We start from the raw sequence: 14595 nt of genomic DNA on the forward strand, positions 1-14595 counted from the left end.
GCACCTAATTATGCGCGCATGGGTGTATGGCTGCTCCTGCTGCGCTCTTAACTGTTCTCTTTTCTTACCTAAGTCTCTCTCTCTTCTTCTTCTGTCGTCTTATTTTTTGAGCTAAGCTACATTTTTAGCATATCATATACATTGAAGCCAAGCGTTCGATCGGGAGTTGCAGCTCCGACCAGAAAACAGAAAACGAAAATATATACAGCATATAATCAACCTATTCGTGCATTAGTAATTATTTCTCAAGGGTGGCAAATTCTTTACCTTTTTGGATTGCATACAATACCCTCGATATGTAATGACGTACCGTGGAGCTTCAGTGATAGCATTATACGTTCATACGTTGCTGAAGCAAAACACACATTTTTTGTTGATGTACCCAATTAACGCATTTGGGTATTCTTTCGCTGTGGTAATCATCACATTTTCATAGCCAATGACTCTGTTTGCAGAATGTACAGTTTGGCGCTGACGCTGGTTTGACCTTTCTGCTCCCTTTTTTGATTGTTGGCTTCTTTTCCCAGTTCCCAGTACTCGAATTCGCTGGTCCAGGAAACTGAGCATTGTGTCGAGGTCTAGTATTTCTCTAGAATAATCTAACGTTCGTATAAGACTGTGTTTGCAAAATCCAAATTTTGCTTGATAATGGCAATCACTATTGTATCCCAACTAGATATATCGATGCCCAGTCCCTTCAATGATGCCAGAGACTCGATATTTGTATTACAACTTCTTCAATGACTTCGGATCGACACTGTTTGTGATAAATATGTCTTATCAATCTTTCAGCCTCTCAGTTACGGTGGTTTTAAAATTTTTCGTACCGTCGGCATGTTAGTGTCATGGACAAGGCATTTGAATAAATCAAAAAATTGCGTCCATTTAAGTAGATCTCCGTCGTTATTGCTTGATGCGTTTGATGTTGACCCTAACACTGTTTGAATAAAAACTGCATGTCATATCCTCCCTTGACCGGGTCTTCGTATTCTTAATGAACCGAAATGAAGATTTCTTAGGATTGTGACCATAGTGTTTTTTTTATCAAATCACTCTTTATGGTCTTTCCGGTTTCTGAAAACTCTTTCAGAGCCCTTTTGCTTGAATCGGCTATCCCTTTTTGTAGGCGACAAGCCGAAGCTTGTTCTATATGCTATATGCTATATGCTTGCAGCGTCTGCGTTCCCCTGGGTCTGTCTCGAAGTTTGAGCAATTGACTCTGTTATGACGGTTCTACTTTTCTAGTACTTGTCGTATGACTCATCACAGACTTTGTGGAATTTCTCTAGAATATTTAGATCATTATCCGCAAATCTATACCACGTTTCATCGATTGCGGCCATCTTTGATTAATAATAAGTAGGATTGAGTTTTTTCTCTGCTGAGCCTTTTTTAAAATTGCGGATGAGCTTTAAAATCTCTTGACCGATCCAACGATCCGTTGGGAGTGCTTTATTTGCTTTTGATGACAGGATACGCTCCTATTTGAAACCGTTGTTTGGTCGAAAGAATCAAAAACTGTTCAATAGACTTGGAGGACTTCTAGAAATCTGTGTTCAGGTTATAGATTTGTTCTTTAAGGTGTCGCTTTTTTGTGTCCAGGAAGGTTCCCAAGAGTAATAGGTTATGAGTTATGAAGAGGATGAGATGCCTGGGAGAGAGTGCATAAACTATTAGCTTTTGTTGTCTCAACTAGAACTTGAACTAGGTGGATTGATTGTATGGGTTAAGAGCAGCGACAGCCTTTGGCGAATGAGTAAAGCTTCTGTTTGCAGTTAGAACTATTATTAATTTTATTAATGAAACATAACAATATTAATAGCTAAAAATTGTTTGACAAAAATGTTTACGTTACGTGTGTACAATGTAATGTGGGTTACGGTATATTAATTTACGTTGCGCACTCAACTTCCTCATGTCAGAAGAATATGCATATGAGCTTGACCTTGAATACTTTATTTTTATGACAAATATATACATATTGCTGCGACTGAAGACTTATTGCATAATTGTTGGGTATGAATATTATTGCCTTTAAATACTGCCGTGACATAACATATGATTTCAATCATTAACTATTTTTATATTAATTTATTTACGCACAGCACTGATTTCCCATTACTTGACTCTTAATAATAGCCCCAAATTTCGTCCTCGACGCCAGAAGAAAGTTCGCATTTTTTATGGATGCAAATTTAAGCCCCAATCGGAAGTAGGCCAGCCTTAAAGCTTGTGATGACATTAGGAGGTCAAAATCCAATCTTTTCGCCTACTTTTGATCGATTCATCTCCCACTCCAATGCCCAAACTTTATTTGTCAAGCGCGCGGGCTAGGTAAAAGTAGTACGTGGCAGGAGGAATATATATAAATAATTTCATTCAGAAGTTTGCAACGCAGTGAAGGAGTCTCCTTCGACCATATAAGATATATATATTCTTGATCAGTATCAACAGCCGAGTCGATATACGAAATTTTGCAGTTAGTCTTCTATATTTTATCACTCGTATAAATGTCGGAACGGGCTGGATCGGACGACTATATCATATAGCTGCCATAGGAACAATTAAAAATTTTTACAATTAAAAATTATAAGTTTTTTAGTTTTCAACTGATTTTTATCAAATTTGAGCTATAGACATTTTATATTTTTCTAAAGTTTTGTGCCATAAGAGCGGCCGAGAAATTAATACCATAAAAAATGATAACTTTTTCAATTTTCAACAGATTTTCATCAAAATTGAGATATAGCCCTTTTATATAATTCGGGAATTTTGATTTTAAGATATAGAGAAAAATGCAACACTTTGAACTGTAAATATAATATCTAAAGGTAAATTAATTGAAATTAAAAGCAGGCATTACTTATTGCTTTTTTTCAACATGAATATATATAATTTATATTGTATTAATTCTTAGTGATTCCAGTTCTATATGCAAGGGTGTATAAACTTCGGCGTGCCGAAGTTTGCTTCCTTTCTTGTTTAATTTCAGGTTGGCTTAACCCCTTAATGAGCCTTAAATTTACAAACTAAATTTTAAAACAGCTATCAAAATGCAATACAATCCAGTAAACATTATCATATAGCCAGCTATTTTTATAGTCTCTGCCAAATCGCCATTAAAGACTTTTTCACTATCACCCTCTAAAATAGAAATATAAGCAAAATGTGATAAATGTTTTAAAGAGCACGCCACAATATCTTTGTGCGCTCCAGATGTATTCATCATCGTTATACCATCGTTTGCCCAAGTGCCGTTATTCCAATAATGGCACGAATTTGAAGTGCTTAGCTTCGGGCCTTTAGATTTCCGTATAATCAGTGGAATTGGTATGGGCAGGATTGAACTGTAGTTAGGTATTGATATTGATACTATACGACTGCAGATAATCTTATTTGTATTGTTGTGTTGAAACAACTTGTCATTAGAGTATACTTTAACAATAATTAGAGGAATACTCTTACAAATAGATTTTGTCAAATCTGAACATGATTTTAAGCTGCTAATAAGATCTTTTGGTAGATATACCCCAAGTTGTAGATTCGGCTCATTAAAAAAGTCACTTGTATCATGATTTGATTGTAAAAAACGGTAATTTTCGTTAATTAACGATTTTTGAGATAGGCTTCTAGACAAAGATTTTGAAAACAAAGCTATTCCAGAGACATTAGCAATAATTGGATTTATTAAGAAATATAAAAGATTTTTCGAAATTTTTACCGACACGCCAATATCTTGATAGTCTATAATATCATTATTAAATTCAAAGTCATCTTCTTTTACATTAGAAAATGTTTCATTCGACAACGATAAAATTGAAAGAGTATCAATTGACTCTTCAAAAGATTCCAATATCTTGTTTGTTGAGTTTAATGTTGCCGACATTCTTAAAGCCTCAGTTTTTATATTTGTGAGAGAATTGTAAGCCTTTATAACTGCACAAATTGAATTTTTCCAAAGAGTGCCTGAATTTAAAACCGTAAGGCTTTTAAAATTTATTCTTATAATTTTTGATATTATGTGAATATCCGCAGCAATCAGAGCATTCTTATTTTTAGAAATCAGTTCAATAACTTTTTTTAAACTTTGTTCGGGCTCAGAAATAAGCAATTTTGAGTTCCATATATCAAACAAAATGTTCGTGATATTTTTTGTCGGCTTACAAAATAATGGTTGTGTCAATTTATACCAATATGCTCCACGTAAAAAATCACCTTGGCATAGTTGTGTATATGACATACCATTATTTTGAAGACATAATGTTTTTGTTATCCCTATATCTCCAATACGCGTTTCGATCCAATCGGTTTTTATGCCAGCTTCCAAAAAAGATCGTTTTGCAAAACAGTACTCAGCATTGCGTATAGTCCAGTTCTTATTCATGTATGAATTTAATGCTTTAAAAATTTTTATATAGAACCTACGCGTTTTAAGATTTGTTTTAGATTTATTGTTAATAAACTGGTCTGCTTTTCTGATTTCATTAGTATATACTTCTTTTGTTTCAAAATTCGCAGTTATATGAATCCAATACACGAAAAACTCATTTGGCTTCCATTTAAAATTTATAACTCTGACTTGCTTTACCTTAAGATTATCAAACGTGGTAATGGTTTTAATATTTTCTAAAAGATCACCTACTATTTTAACAATTTGTGTTGGACCCATACGTGATATTTCACACAAACTATTAAATTTATTTTTATGAATACATGTCACATCCCAGCGTATAACGAAATCAAGTCCAACATTTTTAAAAACGACGAATTTTTGAGTGGTTACTAACTGAAAATCAAATTTTCTATGACCTTCACACCAATATTCGCTAGAATAATTCGGAGCCAGGGAGATTAGAACAACTGAATGGCTCTGATCTTTGTTTTCCCAAATAATGGCAATCTTAACCTTTCTTAATATACCATATGCTTTGTAAGTAAAACATTGTACACCAATATCGTGTTCATTATTTAAGAATAAATACTTTCGATTATAAATTACAAGAGTTAATTGTTTATCCTGTTCTTTCATTTTTAAAATCATTTTTATTTCTTTTGAATTTGTTGACCCTATAATACTTTTACTTATTGGTGGAAACCCATGTAAGCTTTTATTAATACCGTGTATCAAGTTATATGAGTTTAAAACTATCATACATTTATTGCCAAAATTATCATTAAAGTAATTAAATTTAAAACCTTTTTTTTCCCGTTCATTCCACACACTCTTGGATAATACACAGTTAAATAAATTACGATTGATTAAGTATTTCTCAGTTTGAATGCACCTATCCATTGCCCACAAATCGATACAAAAGGATTCATTTTGTGAAAAGATTAGATCACCAAATTGGTGAGGGTACCCTAAGTTGGTTGGTAAGTCATACTTAAAAACACAAACCATATTTAAGGGAACCGTACACTTTTCAGTAAATAAAACATTATGGTACTTTTTTTCATTCGTAATTGTATGCTTAAGGCAGTGTTTTTCAGAATCGTTAACCGATATTATTATATTCTCACTAATAATTTTTTTCCATGATTTTCCAGGTAAACGTACTACAAATGGCATAAAGGAATTTTCTCTTCTTATTGGTAGCCAGTAATCACTTATATTCTTTTTTATAAGGAATTGTAAAACTTTGGCAATGTCCGGCTCTGTCAAATCCATTGGTATAATTTTATTTGAGCCATAGCAAAAATGTTCATTGTATGATTCGAAAGTACGTGAAATTTTTAAACAATGTATGCCGCTGTCAGGCAATTGAACTTCAAAAAGGTCATCTGGACATTGCATTTTATTAAGTTTTAATTCATTACACCCTATTTTATCTGGGATCAAATGGCAAGTGCTAATATCGCACGAACGTATTAAAATGTGGTCCTTATGTTTTAGGCAAAGAAGATCTTCAGTTCTTGTATAACTAATTTTTTTGCATTTCCAGTAGGCCATAGCGTCATCACATTTTTTCAGCTACAATGAAATTTAAAATTAATATTTAAGCTTTATGAATTTGTATTTGGACTTCAACATTGTAATCAAAGACATTAAAAAGGTTGCATTTGTATGTACAAGCTTGTAAAATCTTTCCCATATCTGCGTTGCTTTTTCTTACCATTTCGTTATGTAAACCCATTGAAACAGCAAAGATACATAAATAATAAATTACTCGAAAGTCTGGATTAAGAAACATAATTTGTAACGTAAATAAGAAAAGTAATATATTGTTTAATGTAAATTTTTTTTTTTAGTTTTTACATAATATTGTTTCAATTTATAAAACAGAGTATTAGCAAGATTTGCCTTCGACACCTATTTAATTTGAATAAGAGCGCACTAGGTACAATTAAAATAATATAAATCTTTAATAGTAATGTAAGGGGTTGATCTTCGTGTTATCAGTGCTTATTGGGGTGGTACCTATGATGACTTCATTTAATTTATACACTCATAATTAGTGAACCTTTTAAAAGGGTGACACAATACGTTACCCAGTTTTAAGCCCGCGGCCAAAAAAAAAATAAAACAATAAAAACCGAAATTCTAGAATATTATAAAATGGTTATATCTTAAATTTGATGAAAATATGTTGAAAACTGAAATTCATAATTTTTAATTATTTGAATTTTTTGATCGTTTATAATTAGAACAAAATTCAATTGTGTCACCTATTTTATATAGTCGTCCGATCACTTCCGACATATATAAGAGTAAGAGTGTATAGAAGACTAACGCAAAGTTTCATTCAAAGAAATTTCAGAGAATAGTTTGCGTAGAAACGGACAGACGGATGCTGATCAAGAATATATATACTTATTCGGTCGGAGATGACTCCTCCAATGCGTTGCAACTTCTAACTGAAATTATAATACCCTGCAAGGGCATAATAAGAAATAAAAAATAATACAAAAAAATCGCTACGGAATATATTATGTTATGGCATATTATGTTATGGCAGCACTGTGAGAGCTTCGAGAAAACTCATTCCGATAAAATATGGCTCCGTATGTAATTGAAAAATTTTAAAAAATTACAGATGTTTGCTTAAATATATTGACGAGTTTTAGTTGCCTCGAAATTCATATCAAGGCGTTTGGGGTGTAAATATAGATATAGATAGAAATACCAAGACAGAGTAAGCAGGGCTATCTTAATGTCAGGACGGTCGAGTTATAACAGACCTATTAATATAAGTAGGTTATGGTCACACTATTCGTTGAGGTGCACTCTCTCAAGAGAGCATGTTACTCTCTCGAGAAAGTGCCTCTCTGGTAATAAGGGGGTTGAAGACAAGTTGCCTGCAAGATCACACAGATCACTGTGTGAAAGAGTCTCGTTCAACGAGAGCTCAAGAAGAAACAACAAATGAAAAGTGTATAACAGAACAATTGAAAAATTAAAAAAAAACAAGAAAGAAAGCTAACTTCGGCACGCCGAAGTTTATATACCCTTGCAGATAGAACTTCTGTGAATTGGAATACATACAATATTAATTATATATATTTGTGTTAAAAAACAATGAAGTAATACCTGCTTTCATTTCATTCACCTATACATATTATATTTGCAATTTTACAGTCACAGATTTGCATTTTTCCTCTACATCAAACGATCGTTTGTATGGAACCTATGTGATATAGTCGTCCGATTTTCATGAAATTTGCCACAAAATTTAAGACTTATATAAAATGGCTATACCTCAAATTTGATGAAAATCAGCTGAAAACTGAAAAAGTTATAAATTTAATTGTATTAATTTCTCGATCGTTCCTATGGAAGCTATATGATATAGTAGTCCGATTTTCATAAAATAAATTTTCATAAAATTTTATACAAAATTGTAGAGTATATTAAAATCGCTATATCTCAAATTTTATCCAATTCTATTGAAAACTGAAAAAGTTAAAATTTTTTTTGTAAAAATTTTCCGATCATTCCTATGGAAGCTATAGGATATAGTCGTCCGATCCGGCCCGTTCCGACATATATACAAGTGAGAGTATATAGAAGGCTAACTACAAAGTTTCATTCAGATAGCTTCAAAACTGAGAGACTAGTTTGCGTAGAAACGGACAGACGGACAGACGGACAGACGGACAGAAGGACAGACGGACAGACGGACATGGCTAGATCGACTCGGCTGTTGATCCTGATCAAGAATATATATACTTTATATAGTCGGAGGTGCCTCCTTCACTGCGTTGCAAACTTCTGACTGAAATTATAATACCCTGCAAGGGTATAATAATAATAAACAAATAAAGAGTTTAGAATCAACTAATGAATTTAGGAACAAATAATCAAAATAACATCCTGTCGAAGAATTAAACAGGGCAACTTTGAATAATAACTCTTATTAATTATTTGTGAAAGAAAAAATATGCCGTTCAATTTTTTACCAAAATTTTTTCAAAGTCCTGCCAATTTGATAATTTAATATTTAAAAAAATTAATTAATCGTTAATGGTTAAGTTGATCGTTAATTAATGGTAAAAAATAAAATTTTTTACTTAAGTTTATATTATTTTTTTTTTAACAAAGTTGACCTGCTAAATTGGTTAAAGTTAGCATGACAACACCAGAAATCCTTCCATTTTCAAAATTAATGTTAATTTCTGCCTATGAGGTTAATTCTTGCCTGAAATCGTCCTCTATATGGTATCAAGTGAAGAAATTTCAATTTACCACGAACAAGACCACTGTTGGCGATTGGCAATGGCAATATTTCAGTTGATGCTTCGACTGGATTGATCCCGGCAAACTTTTTCGAGTTCACGTAATTGAATTAGAGAACGAGAAATATTAACAGCGAAGAATAAGGACATCAAGAGTTCGAATTATATTATTCAAAGTCAAATCGCTGAGGACTGCATTCATACAAATCCATCGACGGCGTGACCAATGAGGATGAATTTTTCAACTCGCTTGTTTGAACTAAAGGTTGGATCAATCATAATAGTGCTGTGGAATCTAAATCATCAGAAATTGGCAATGGTACGCGGTTGTCCGTCGATAAACAATTACAAATGGTCTTCTATTTCAATTTAAACGGATTCAGTTGCCAGTTCGCTTGGCTTTTGCCAAGACGACTAAGCAATCGAATGGTCAATCGTTGGAAGTCTGTGGTATTAACTTTGAATAACTTTATTTTTTGCATAGTCATTTGTACAAGCTCATACCAATGTTGCAAAGCCGTCGTCGTTGTTTATTTTTGCGCCAGAAAATAAATCAAACAAGAAAGATAGCTAACTTCTACACTTGTATAACCTTGTAGATTGAAATTCGGTCAATAATATAATAGAACAGATGTGCCTGTAGATACTATATATATATATATATATATATATATATATTCAAAGTTTAGCATTAAAACCGAAATTTAGAATAATATTAAGTGGATATATCTTAAATTCAAAAAAAGCAGACCGCAATATGATATAGTGTCAGATTTGCATAGAATTTTAAAAAAAATTCTAGAATAAAACAAAATTTCACAAAATTCTTAAATTTCACAACAGTGTTTTGAAAACTGGAAAAGTTTGTTTTAAAAAAAAATTTTTTTTTTTTACCTTTTTATTTTTATTTTATTTCATTTTTCTAAATTATTTATTATAATATATTATTTCTTAGACAATTGAATTAAATAATTGCAACTATGAATTATGAAAAAAATTCAGTTAAATGATTGTCTGAAATTCAAATTTGTTTTAATTTGCTCGAGTGGGTGAAAAAGCGGGAAAAGAAAAGAGCGCCAATTTTTCGGTTTCCCCTTCTTTCTCTTCTTGCGTTCGCTTAAAGCCCACAAATGCATAGAGTACTGATAAATAAGATTAATAAGATTTTTAAATACTCAAACGCTTTACTATTGAATAAAATGTAATCCGTTGCGTCTGTGACATCTATATACATATATAAAAATGCTCTGTTTGTGTCTACTTCCTTCATAGACTTGAAAAGTTCTGAACCGTTTAAGCCCAAATTTTTTCACAACATGCGTTGAGGTTCCAGCTCGGTTATTGTCTACTTTTGATCTTGATAGCTGATCTGCGTTTGCGAATATATAAGTTTTTTTCCGCGTTTCTCCGTGCCCCTACTGCTGCGCCCTCTACAGGCAGCCAGCTGAATCGAAGCATTTCCTGTCAAACATCCCAAAAATATTGAAAGAAGAAATAGGAGATTACAATTTTATTTTTTTGTTCAGGTTCAGTAAGAAACGAAGTCATGCTACCCAAGGAGTCGAGTTTCGGTCGTCGTACTTGCAATACAGAAGGAAAAAGACGTAAGATTACGAATATGACTGACGAAGAACGGACTTCCATCCGAGAGACTGAGCGGCTGAGAGCAATGGAGATGCACAACGCGGAATCAGCAGAAAGACGAGCAGATAGGCTTGAGAGAACGATTGAGAGTTAGGCTGTCACGTTCTGCAGCAATCGATTTGATTCACTCTCAAAATAATGAACGCGACAGGGCAAGGATAGCTGAAGCTTGGATGCTCCAGGAGGAACGGGGAAAACATTCCTCATTACATTGATTCTGGCTACGGTTCGAGCTAACAAGGACATAGCTTTAGCTCTTGTTTCATCTGGAATTGCTGCGACATTGTTACATTGGGAGGACTGCTCATTCAGCGCTGAAGTTGCCGTTGAACATGCAAATCATCGAGACTCCTATGTGCAACATTTCCAGAGCATCTGGCATGGGAAAAGTATTGCAAAGATGTAAACTCATTGTTTGAGTTTAGCACGCAAAAAATCGCGGGAGGCTCTCGATCGATCATTGTGGGATTTGCGTGGAGCTGTCCAACTATTTGGGAATGCGTTGATATTGCTCGCAGGGGATTTCAGGCAAACGTTGCCTGTGATTTCCCGATCAACACCAGCTGACGAGATAAATGCTTGCCTGAAATATTATATATTGTGGCAACATGTACGTACATTACAGTTGAAGACGAATATGCGGGTGCAGTTACAGAACGATGACTCAGCCGACGTATTCTCACGACAGCTACTGGACATTGGGAATGGAAAGCTGCCACTCAATGAGACGTCGAGAACAATATTATTGCCCGAGAATTTCTGTAATTTAGTTACATCAAAGGAAGGACTTATCCAAAAAGTGTTCTCCGATATCCAAATAAAGTATAGGAATTACGATTGGCTCAGTGGACGAGCGATTCTCGCTGCCAAGAACAAAGATGTTTACCAGCTCAATCATGTAATCCAATCCAGCATAGAAACTGTCGAAATGACATATAAGTCGATAGATACCGTTATGGAGGCAGAGAAAGCTGTTAATTACCCTACCGAATTTCTAAACTCACTTTATCTGCCTGGAAAGCCACCACACATATTAAAATTAAACCAAGAAAGGAAGCTAACTTCGGCACGCCGAAGTTGATATACCCTTGCAGATAGAACTTCTATGAATAGGAATCCATACAATATAAATTATATATATTTGTGTGAATGAAGTAATACCTGCATTCATTTCATTCACCCATACATATTATATTTTCAGTTTTACATTCACAAATTTGCATTTTTCCTCTACATCAAACGATCGTTTGTATGGCACCTATATGATATAGTCGTCCGATTTTCATGAAATTTAACACAAAATTTAAGACTAATATAAAATGGCTATACCTCAAATTTGATGAAAATCTGTTGAAACCCGAAAAAGTTATACTTTTTAATTTTATTAATTTCTCGATCGTTCCTATAGGAGCTATATGATATAGTAGTCCGATTTTAATAAAATTTTATGCAAAATTGTAAAGTATAGTAAATTGGCTATATCTCAAATTTGATCCAATTCTATTGAAAACTGAAAAAGTTAAAAAATTTTTTAGTAAAAATTTTCCGATCATTCCTATGGCAGCTATATGATATAGTCGTCCGATCCGGCCCGTTCCGACATATATACGAGTGAGAGTATATAGAAGGCTAATTGCAAAGTTTCATTCAGATAGCTTCAAAACTGAGAGACTAGCTTGCGTAGAAACGGACAGACGTACAGACGGACAGACGGACAGACGGACAGACGGACATGGCTAGATCGACTCGGCTGTTGATCCTGATCAAGAATATATATACTTTATATGGTCGAGGGTGCCTCCTTCACTACGTTGCAAACTTCTGACTGAAATTATAATACCCTGCAAGGGTATAAAAATAGGTGTGCCGATTATCATGCTCCGGAATATAAATCAGCCGAAACTCTGCAACGGGACGCGACTCGCAGTCAAGAAATTGATGAACAACGTAGTAGAAGCAACGATCTTCTTCTGGAATTGCAATATTCAACGTTGATGTTCTCTTTGTATGATTTTGATAATAGGGGTGAGTATGGAACCTCCCAACGATTGTCTACCTCAATATCACCAATTCTCATGTTTAAAGTTGCCAATCGTCCCCTGTTACGGTGTTGACTGCAAATGCTCGAGGATATCGCTTGGAACACTTCCCGTCTACCATGCATGGTGAACTTGGGTTGAGGGTACCACATGGGCCATGGATCATGTTCTTGATGACAACTGCATGCAAATCCCTTTCAACCTCTGCCCGTGGAATCTCAGCGCATATCACATCGTCAATTTCGTCTGGAGTAATTTTATCATACAGCCAAATCAGTATCTGCGCATGCGGCAATCCTCTCTTCTGCCATTCTACTGAATACATCCAGCACCGCACAGATCCAAAAACTCCATGTTTCACAATGAAATCCATCAGTGACTTGAGCTTTTGTCTGAAAACACGGGCTGTGATGTCATGCCTATCCTAGACGATTGTCCAGGAAATAACAGCTGCACTATCTCGTACCAAACTGGATTGCAGGTGATAAATAAGTCTGAACGGGCGTAGCAACGAACATATGCCATGACATCTTGAGCATATTCCTGCATGTGGCGTGGACTACCTATGTATGAGGATGGCAAAATCGTGAGCTTTCCAACGTTGGTTGTATTACGGTCATTCATCACAGCATCCCGCAAATGGATATATTCCTCGGACCGAAGTTTCTTCTGATTCAATCGGAGGAACAGCAAACGTTCTGTTTCAATTTTTGCATACATATCGACAATGTACTGATGAAACAACTGACGACATTTCAATATATGATTGTCATCGGTCGTCCGAACCATTAATCGGTATGAGTAAAAGTTAATCGCGCTGCACTTTTTATTCGTTTCTACACAATTGACTGGATATACCATTCTCACATTGAAATGGTATCCATCTGCACCATCCCAGAAGATGAGTGGATACTGCAAGGCATCGTAACAACGGTGAGTTTCTGCGACGTTTACCAATCGATCGTTTCGTCGATGGAGAATAATATCTCGAGGTTGGAACTGATCCCCGACGATGACAATTGCCACTTCGTCTATAGTTGGAGCATTATATCTCCTGATATGTTTTCCAGCAGCCGTTTTCTCTGCATGAATGACAGTTTTATTGGTATCCGAAGGCATCATATCGCTTGCTGTTTTGAACAAACGCATCAAATTGTTCTTTTCGTGAAAAAGCTTCTGTAGCGTCGAAATAATGTGCATCTACTTCATCTCCATCATCACCAATGAAGTACATTTGAAGAAATTTGTGTTCGCTGTCTGGGAACGGAAGCAGGGAACCTGCTTTGTGATAGATTTGTTCTTTGATTTTAAAAGTTGGCATGAATTGCGCATTTATAATTTCCGCACCAAATGACGTCGTTTGGAAGCAAGAGCTGTATTTCCTAATGGTCGACAGGAAATGCTTCGATTCAGCAGTAGATCCAGCGAATAGAGAGTGCAGAGGCTCTGGTGGTGCTTCAAGTTGAGGCAATTTCACTTTCCCGAAAGCGCAACACAATCCTTTTGGTTCGTTTTTGAATTTGAGAGCCTGACAGTATGTGCACACCTGATGCATCCGGCCAATAACGACATTGCGATTCGAGCTATAAACAACAGTTGTATTATATCGGAATGCAAGACGATTGTATTGCAGGTTTTGATCTTCTGCTAGCTTTAAACTCGCTTCAGCTACCCTTGCCCTGTTGCGTTCATTATTTTGAGAGTGAATCAAATCGATTGCTGCAGAACGCGACTGCCTAACTCTCAATCTTTTTCTCTAAAGCCTATCTACTCGTCTTTCTGCTGATTCCGCGTTGTGCACCTGCATTGTTCTCAGCCGCTCAGAGTCTCGGCTGGAGGCCCACTCTGCGTCAGTCATATTCGTAATCTTACGTCTTTTTGCTTCTGTATTGCGAGTACGACGACCCAAACTCGACTTCTTGAGTGGCATGACTTCGTTTCTTAAGCTAGAAACACACGATGCAAACAATTTGCAGCAAGTTGAAAATAATTTGCAGCAAAAGTTTGCACAAATGTTTACACCTATGCAAATATTGCAAGAAAATTTCTTGCTCCAATAAATTTTTGTTTTGCACGCAAACTTTTGCATGGCTATTGCGTGCAATATATTGCGTTACTGTCTACACGTGTTTTTATTTTTTATTGACACTGCTTGCAAGCAGAGCAAATAACTGTCGAACTATTTTTTTCTTGCGCTCTCGTTGCGAGCACAACCGAAACAGTTCATACTCTCTCGCTC

General features: G+C 35.1%; 1 protein-coding gene and 1 long non-coding RNA gene across 2 annotated transcripts; one reads left to right on the forward strand and one right to left on the reverse strand.

Annotated features, from left to right (window-relative positions):
* Positions 1-1768: 1768 nt before the first annotated feature.
* On the reverse strand, positions 1769-6241 carry LOC110178691 (uncharacterized). The gene is made up of 2 exons (XM_020945893.2): positions 6114-6241; positions 1769-5971 (listed from the first exon to the last, which is right to left on the reverse strand). The coding sequence occupies exons 1-2, from the start codon at positions 6189-6191 to the stop codon at positions 3023-3025; spliced, it is 3027 nt and encodes a 1008-aa protein (XP_020801552.2). The 5' UTR covers positions 6192-6241; the 3' UTR covers positions 1769-3022.
* A 5986-nt stretch (positions 6242-12227) lies between these two features.
* On the forward strand, positions 12228-13148 carry LOC147643694 (uncharacterized). The gene is made up of 2 exons (XR_015271653.1): positions 12228-12342; positions 12403-13148. It is a non-coding gene; the product is annotated as an uncharacterized LOC147643694 (long non-coding RNA).
* Positions 13149-14595: the final 1447 nt, after the last annotated feature.

The sequence above is a fragment of the Drosophila serrata genome, unplaced genomic scaffold, assembly GCF_035046125.1.
Source record: "Drosophila serrata isolate PLE 108 unplaced genomic scaffold, ASM3504612v1 contig_248, whole genome shotgun sequence".
Classification (NCBI taxonomy): domain Eukaryota; kingdom Metazoa; phylum Arthropoda; class Insecta; order Diptera; family Drosophilidae; genus Drosophila; species Drosophila serrata.